The 8,675-nt window shown below is 40.7% G+C and overlaps 1 protein-coding gene across 1 annotated transcript in view; it reads right to left on the reverse strand.

Annotated features, from left to right (window-relative positions):
• Positions 1-8,467, reverse strand: part of CDHR3 (cadherin related family member 3) — a gene marked incomplete at both ends in the record, with an annotated part of 34,585 nt that extends 26,118 nt beyond the window's left edge. The window contains 3 exons of the mRNA XM_082280368.1: positions 94-262; positions 4,937-5,139; positions 8,398-8,467. Coding sequence (XP_082136494.1) covers positions 94-262; positions 4,937-5,139; positions 8,398-8,467 — 442 coding nt within the window. The remainder of the gene's footprint in view (positions 1-93; positions 263-4,936; positions 5,140-8,397) is intronic.
• Positions 8,468-8,675: the final 208 nt, after the last annotated feature.

Consider the following 8,675-nt stretch of genomic DNA (forward strand, 5'->3'; position numbering starts at 1 on the left):
GCACTGTATGAACTCAGGTTGGTTTTTTTTTTAAGCTGATGACAATGTCATCTTTCCAAGTATGGTTCTTTTCAAATTCTACTATTATCTTACTTTGAATTGCGATATTTCCTCGAAATACAGGATGTTCATTTTTATCTGTTACTTGAATAGTCAATATGTTAAGGTCAGTCCTTCCATTTGCATCTTCAACAAAAATCTGCAAATCAAAGCTTTTTGGCATCGTTTCATAATCTAGGACAGGGTTTCCAGTGGTAACAACCTGAAAATAAAAGATTATTATTAGCACGTGATGCAAGAGATGAAAGTTATAGTCCAAATGAGTGAATACAAATAAAGGGAAACTTTCAATCAGTAAAGACTGAATGTTTTAGATAGTCTTTTACTTGTTGGCACATTTCTCGTCAGTGGCAAAAATGTGACAGAAAGAGAGTGAAGAGACCAAAATGTTGTGGCTTCATGGAGTAACTCAAAGATTTTTTGTGTGAGGAGCACTTTGGAGAGGAGAAAGCCTGGAAGGAGCTGCCCTGCCCCACAGGCAATGCTTTGTCTTCAAGTTCAGGACTACATCTTGCAGGTACGTGTCTGTGCCAAGTGTTTTCCTTTCCACACCAAGCTCCTGGAGCAGTAAAGGCGTGAGACTGAGAATTCTGAGGAAGCCTTGCAAGACACAAGGGCAGCTTCACTTTTTCTGTGAGTGAGGAGCATGAGGAGGAAGATCTTTTACTTGAAATCAGGAGTGTGGAGGCAGGAGATCGTATAGTCTAGCAGGTACCAGAACCTTTCTTGTGTACCCTGTATATGGGAGAAGACCTGCAGGAAAACCACAGAAGAAGGGAGCTGTTGGGGTCTCCCCCTGCCATGGGGTCCTGGGAGAGGGGCCCTGAGGGCACAGACACGGGGTTTCCCTGCCCCTGGTCAGCCTCGTTCCCCGTTGGTTGTTTTGTGTTCCCTGCACGGGCAGAAGGACCCTCGGGTCCTGTGATTGCCTCAGTTCCTCGGCAGATCCCGGCCATGCGGCTGGAGAAATAAACATCTCTGAAACAGCTATCAAGAATCGGTCCATAGATATTTCTTTTCCACAGGCCTTGTTGTCTGATACACGTGTTACAGTATCCGCACTGTAAGAGGGAGCTTCATGGGTACGTTGTCTGAGAGAGACATCAGAACTGTTTGGGGAAAACTCTGAACTAATAGAAAAAAAATACTTTAGGCCTTGAGTTTTGCAAGACTGATATGGCAAACATTTGCTTTTTTTTGTTTTCATGTTTTTTATTTCAAAGGCTTCCGGCTCTGCATATTGCCTCTTAACACAGAATATGTACAAGCACAAGACTGACATTCTACGAAAAAACATTAAATGCAATCATTCTGGATTTAGGATGAGTCCAGAGCAACAGGAGGATGCTGAAAGTTGTATGCCTTAATCTTCACTGCTGCAGTCAATAATAAAACAAGACCTTTCCTTTCTTGGACAAGAAACAACAAGGTGACAGTTAAGTTTTTTGTGTAGCTAAAAAACTGTGAAACTTGAACACAGAAGCAGGGTGCTGTGGAACTGGAGAAGGAGAACAGTTGGGGTTCATGAGTGTGTGTGAGGAGTAGCCTGTCAGTGTATTACAACACTTCAGAATAAAGGGGACTGAAGAGGATGCAGAATGAGGACAGTGAAATAAATCCTTGGGTTTAGATGCGATGCTGTCAGCCGGAGGACAAACACAAAAGTGATGTCAGCACAGTTCGAAGACAGAAGTCAAAATAGAGCCAATTGACAAAAACAGTTGGAGGAGAGTGAACAGAAGCACAAATGTTTTGTGCCTTCTGGTACATAAAACAGCTGCTGTCTGGAACCTCCTGGATCTTTCTGTTACAATACTGCAGGAGAAAATAACTGTGTCCTGGATGGTGTCCTTTCCTCCTATACTGTACAGATACAAGTTTCCCATACAAGTGATGCCAACACAGAAGAAACATTATAAAAATCTTGTCACACCAGTGGAAAGGTTGATGTCCAAAATGAATATTTGATGGAGATCTAAATACAGTAAACACATGCAATTAATTCAACATTTTAAATTGCCCAGTTCTAAGCAGAAATTATATCCTCTGAAGATTATCCCTCCGGTTCACAGCCAAATATTTTCATTGGTGTTGTAACTACAGCCCAGATAAATACACCCTCCCTTTTAAAGGCCTTGGAAGTGAAGATGTGAATCTAAATGGTCTCTTTCTAGGTTGCTTTTGAACCTTTTTGGAAACAGCATGCCACTGGCATAGGCTGTGAGCCACTATTCACCTTTCCTTCAGGCAGGAGCAGAGCTTACTGATGAAGGCAGGACTGCACACACTTGAAGAAGATGCAGGCTTCATGAAAGGCTATCCAGAGTCACTCCTAAACTGTCTATCACTCATCCCACATTAGAATTTCATGGCTCCCTGCTCCCCGCTCCACCACCAATATATTCAGAGTGCACCACTAAGAGCATCCAAGTAGTTTCAAGCAATAGCAGGTTTTCATGCATTCCACACATCTTCTGCTCTTGAGAACCTTCAAACAGGAGTAAGGTGAGGAAGAATGGACAGGACTCAGATCTCAGAAACTGTGACTTTCTCAGAAATCTCAAAATATATCAAGAAATGTGATATTGCTTTCTGTTGCTGCAACAGGACTAAATGTGCTTCATAAATACTGAAGAGCCTGTCCTAGCAGGTACTTAGCTCATCTGAAAATCCCATAATTCATTCATTAAATACTGCCTTTTTCTATATCTTAGCAAAGATTTAATGGCAGTAGATAGGGCTGAGGTATCTGGTTTTGGATCACATAACTTTTGTGAAATATTGTACAGATCTGCTACAACATAGCATAAGTAATTAAAAGTAGCAATCTTCAAATAAATTCACTAAGAACACCTGTGTATTTATCCTTGCTCTGTGACTTGTAATTAGCACTCGTCTGCTAATTTGCAGAATTTGTATGTAGCTTGCTGTATGATTTTTTCATGACTGATATTCACTAGCTCAGATTCTTTGTTCTAGTCCTCCAAGTGACTTAGGAAATGTTGAAAAAAGCTACAGTTCAAGCAGAACATAGAAAGGTTCACAGGCCATTCTGGTAATGTGGTATGAAATGGATACAAACTGGCACTTTGGACGAAGCAGTTTCCAGTCTACAGCTTTTTTGGCCATCCATTTTCATCCTTGTGTCACCCCGCACTGTGCTAGAAGAAGAATTTCTCCATTATCCTTGCCATGAAAAAAAACAAGAAGGACTTTTTGTCTATTATTTTTCCTCCAGATGAACTTCTCAGTCCCACTCAACAAGCAGCAATATAAATTCTTGTGCATCATAACATAAAGATGATATGGGACAGGAGGAAGCAGGTATAAAAAAGGACTATGTTTTGTTTTGCAGCAGAAGGGACTGCTTTAATTCAAAATGCCAAAATAAAGCTTAGGGAGGGAGTCCTACATTATGGGTTCTCTGTCAGCAGAGACAGTTTAAGGGATGTATCCATTTCCTTCTGACTGTTACACAGGAATCAAGGAAAGAGCATGAAGCAGAGTTAGGGGAGGTTTAGGTTAGACATCACCCAGAAAGTGGCTGGACACTGGAACAGGCTGCCCAGGGAAGTGGTCACAGCAGCAAGCCTGGCAGAGTTAAAGAAGCATTTGGACAATGCTCTCAGGCATCTGATGTGACTCTTGGGATGTCCTACATAGAGCCAGAAGCTGGATTTGATAATCCTGAAGGGACCCTTCCAACTCACCGTATTCTATAATTCTATGATTTCTTCAGATGAGCCAGTCCATGTGTTTGTCCAGACACACCCTATGCTTCACAGGTGAAAGAGGGCTTTTTTGAGAGGTTTTTTAACCATTTCACTGACCTGGCTGGGAGGCAGTAAAGAGCCAGCAGAGCTGGCACAAGTGATCTTTGTACTCTGTTGGGAAGCTGGAGCATGGGAGCCACAGCAGCTCCCCACAGGCACATCAGATCCATGAGCCAATACCACCCAGGGCCACAGACTTACTATTCCCAAATTTTCTCCCAGAAACACCAGCAAAGAGAACAAGAAAATAGCTCTTGTATCAGTTCTGTGAAAACCTGAACTTCCTTCCAAACACTCAGAAAAGGATATTCAAATCACCTTTTTAAGACTCTGCACCATTTCTATCTGTATCTATTAAAGCCACTCTTCAGTGTCACTGTTCAGGCTCAAACATACAAGCAAATTGCAATGGAATGACAAGTTATCATGCATCTGAACACTCATTGCCCATGACAAATGTGAACTAATACTTGCTAATTTATGCAACAATGAAAATCAGCCTGAAGTAATGGAAATTTCTCTGCATTTGCCATAGGACAGGAGGGTGCAATGGATAGAAACAGGTCATAGATGTGTGGAAGGGTGATAACTTCTTACCTCAAGATAACTTCCTCATGTGTCACAGCCTTTGTTCAGAATTAAAAATTACCTGATTCAGCTTCACTTATTTTGGAAATGAGACAAATTAAATTCAATTCTTGGTGAGAGTGGCCAAATGGAAGCTGTATGTGGTTTATCAAATCCCCTTTCAATTCACAGTGACTTCAAACATATTAAGCTGAAAAACTATGGATAAAACCTCAAAACAGAAGCAGGTCCTCCATGTCCTTCTTCACCTCTTTTTTTCTAAAAATAACATTTTTTCTATCACACAAGTAATGGAATTGTTGTAATGAGTGATTTTTCCTAGATGCAATTAAAAATCATAATCACTATTGCTATTAATCTGTCATATCTATTGCAGCATTTTCAAATACTACCACAGTCTGCATTTAAAACACTTTTCTGATTAAAAAATGAGACACTGTGCACTTTCAGTGCTCAGTAATACAGGAAACATCAGCCTACAACTGAAAATTGCTCAAGCTAAACTTAAAACTCACACTGTATTCAAGACCTCCTTTTGATTCAATGTCAAAAGCTTCTGTAAGTGGATTTGAATTTACTATGGTAGGAAGAATTGCAACACCTCCAGAAGCCAATGGAGAAACAGTTACATTAAAGCTATAGACTAAAACACCAGCTGCTGAGTTTTCTTCAACAGTGCTTGTTGCAGGTAAGCCCTTAAGCAACTGGATTCTTCTTCCTGCAAGATGGAAAGGAATGTAAAATTACTTCTGGGAATCTTGGGCTAGCAAGCACAGCTTTTGTCACGTAATGAACACAAAATGCCCTGACTCTCTTTTCACATATGAGTGGGGGCATTGCATGGTAGTAAATCCAGTGTTAATGGCAAAAGAATCAATCTTTTCTGTAATTCAGTCCTATAATGTTGTCATCTAGTGTGGCTATTGTTAAAGTATTATTGTTACTGCCTCATTTGCCTTCATATATGTCTTTATACAGAAGCAAAGAAGTCAAAAATGTTTCTATTTTTACATTTTGCTCCCTACACCAATTGCTGCCTCGGTTCACTATCCCATCAAAAAGTACCTTGAATCACACAGACCCAGATACTAAAGAAGCAATGTTTTTTTGTAGACTACAGTATCTGCAGCACCTATTCACTCCGTTTTCTGTCTTCTAACTCTTTCTATGGCAGCTGTGTGCGAGCCTGGCTCTTCAGTAGTGTGAGTTAGTAACAATTTCAGGGCTGGTACTGTCATGTCTCCTGCTTTGAGCAAGGAAGAGCAACCTGGAGTCTCTGGAGAAGATGCAGGGCCACAAAAGCACCCTATGGTTCAAAACTGCACAGAAGCTGCACATACTGGTGAGGCATACAACAGATTTGCAAAAGCTCCTTGCTTGTCCAGACCTCTGGACTCCCCAAACCAAACTTCTCACTTTTTCTGTCATTTAGCTTCTAGTGTTTGCTATTTTTGACAAAGGCCTGTTGTGCTTTATCTTATGAAGAGTGTCTAGAAAATACAAATCAGGACTGCTTTTGATGCCCTGAAACAACACCTTAGTAATCTCACATCCCTGAACCGGCAATGTACCTCAACACTTGGCTATGGTAGGCCTGACTGTTGCTTGGGGATGCTTCACTGGCTCATCCAAAACACTCTCCAAGCAAGCTGGCTGTGTTCAGCCAAACTTCCTACACATGGTGTGTGCCAAGAGGGAGACAGATACTGCCCACTCAAGGGTGTGGACAGACTGTTCATACACTAGCAATTACTGCGCAAAAGCCCCATTGAAGCCATGATGATTTTTCGCCTTTTCTTTTATATAGCTTTTATATATCCTCAGTGCTCTTAGCATGCATACTTCTAATTCCTTAAATCCAGTAACTTAGCATAGTCCTAATATTCTGTTAAGCTAGGAGACCAAACATCCTGGAGGCCTCGCAGTTGGAGGCCAGAAAGCCCTATGCTATCCTGAGAAACCAAGGTCCTCTCTAGAACACATCCTGTAAACTAAGATAGGCCCATCCAGGTGGAATTCCTTGGGATGGGGGGATATCACGATAACCATTCAAGCCTCTCATTGGGGAATCTTTAGATATGATATATGCTCATTTGCAAGGTCTATAAATTGTATACATGATCTATCGTGTGTGTGCATTTCAGTGCATTCCACCTTGGTGAAGTGGTGTACCATAAGGATCCTTATTAAATACCGAGATAAAAACCCTTTCTTCCCTTAACCATGTCTGGCTCTTAATTTTTAAGACCAGGAAGAGGCATCACCATGAAGTCTTTATTTTTGCTGCAGAGCTGCAAGGTAAAAAGCTGCTACAGGAACTAGTCTGAGACCACTAGGGCTGCAGCCTAAGGGTCTCTCCACAGCTGCATGGAGATTCCCATGATCCCACACTGTAGATCATGGTTCATGGGTCATGTAGCAGGTTCATGAGTCACTGATCTGGCTGGGATTACTCTGGCATTTGTGGAAAAAACGGTGTTGGAGATACTCTACAGGTACAGGCTGGGATGTGGGAAATGCTGAGGTGGGAACTGCCTGGAAGAGTTAATCTGAGCAGGTCATACTGACACCCTGGTAGGACTGAGTTCAGCTGAGCTGTTACTGATTTATGTCAGCAGGAGCAAGACGCAGTGAAGGACTAAGTTTTTATTTCTGTTCTTAAAGATTCTGGAAATTATCAACAAAAATCACCCATGCAAATGAGGCTGGGTTGACAGGGGCTTCTGGAGATACCGTAAGTGGAGCTGAACTTTGAATGTAATCTCCTGTGGACAGTACTTGATGAATTCAGTTCACTCATCAAGCCACAGTTCATTAATGGAAACCATTTATAAAAGCAATGAAATCATTTACAGCATTTAGAAATTTAGAAAGGAGTTGCTGTTTTTGTATTATCTCCAAAGATTTCATTCACTGTTTATTCGGAGTATGTCTTTCTAAATCAAAGTTCTTACTTCTTGCTCTTCATTTTGAACTGAAATTTTAGATGCTGCATCTAAATGGCTTCTTTTTCCAACCAATTTTATAAAAGCTCTCCTTCCATATTTACAAGTTCTTGCTTACCTCTTTACTTTGCAGAATGAAATATTTCTGAAGCAATTTAATTTTTTTTCAGAATTATCAATGTCAATCATTGACAAATGCTAAGTCCAAGACAAAGCAATAATGAAACTAGTTTGGAGAAGTTTATGCATATTTAAGACTTATTTATCTGTGATGTGCTAGTCTTTAGAGTGTGCTTCAAGATTTTCTCTACCCACAACCACACAGGTTAGAAAAATGCTATTTTTCAAAGAAAGACAAAATTGGCAGGTAGTGTCCTAATCACAGTTTGGGGAACATCAGGAAAACCACCAAATACTGACAGGTTCCTGAGGGATGGCAGAAGTCTTACAGTTTCTTGAGAGCAAAGTGACCCTACCTGAGCAGGCAGCTTGCAGCAATACCAGTGCTTTGTGTGTCACGCAGACTTCAGACAGTTTGAAGATCTACTAAGTTGCTAATGTGCAAATACTCATATTGGCAAATCTCCCATGTATTTACACCAATCAATGTTAGTGATGTTATCCTCCTAATATTCTTCACAAATTTCTTTCTGTTTGGTCCCATTTGGTTGCTTGTTTTACTTTATCAAAGAAAAATGTTACCAATATTTGAAAGGGGGATACTGGACTATAATTACTAGTTATTGCTTCTTGGAGAGCTGGCCTCCTTTCCCACTCCAGTGCTGTCACACTGAGCAGTGGCTATTAGAAATGAAGTGCCTCATCCAACAAAGTGTTTTAGCAAAAAGTCATATTCTCTTCATTATACTGCTATAACCACAGAGCCCAATCTATTTCAGTAGGAAAATAGTTGTTACTTGATTTTTCCCATCCATGTCTGATTCCTAAATATGTATTATAAAGTTCCCAAGAGAAAGTATAACAGCCAACAGCATTCTAATTTTAGTAGCATAATGAAATCATGTTCTTACCAGATACTACTCCTAGCAAAATTAGGAAAAGGAGCATGGTCTTCATTGTCTTTACGACACTGTCCTTCATGTTCCCAGGCTGCAAAACGAAGGAAGATCATGGTATCTTTTCCTCAGTTTACTTCAGCTCCATCTAAATTCTTCCTCTTTTTCATGTTGTGCAGTGAGAAATGAAACAAAGGACCTGTGTCTCTAAGGGAGTTTCCAAACACTGTCAGCCTGTTTGCTTGTCAGGGAACTGCTCCTTGCTGACACTTCATTCACAGCCCTGGTCTGTA

This window comes from Coloeus monedula, assembly GCF_965178545.1.
Source record: "Coloeus monedula genome assembly, chromosome: 4".
Lineage (NCBI taxonomy): Eukaryota > Metazoa > Chordata > Aves > Passeriformes > Corvidae > Coloeus > Coloeus monedula.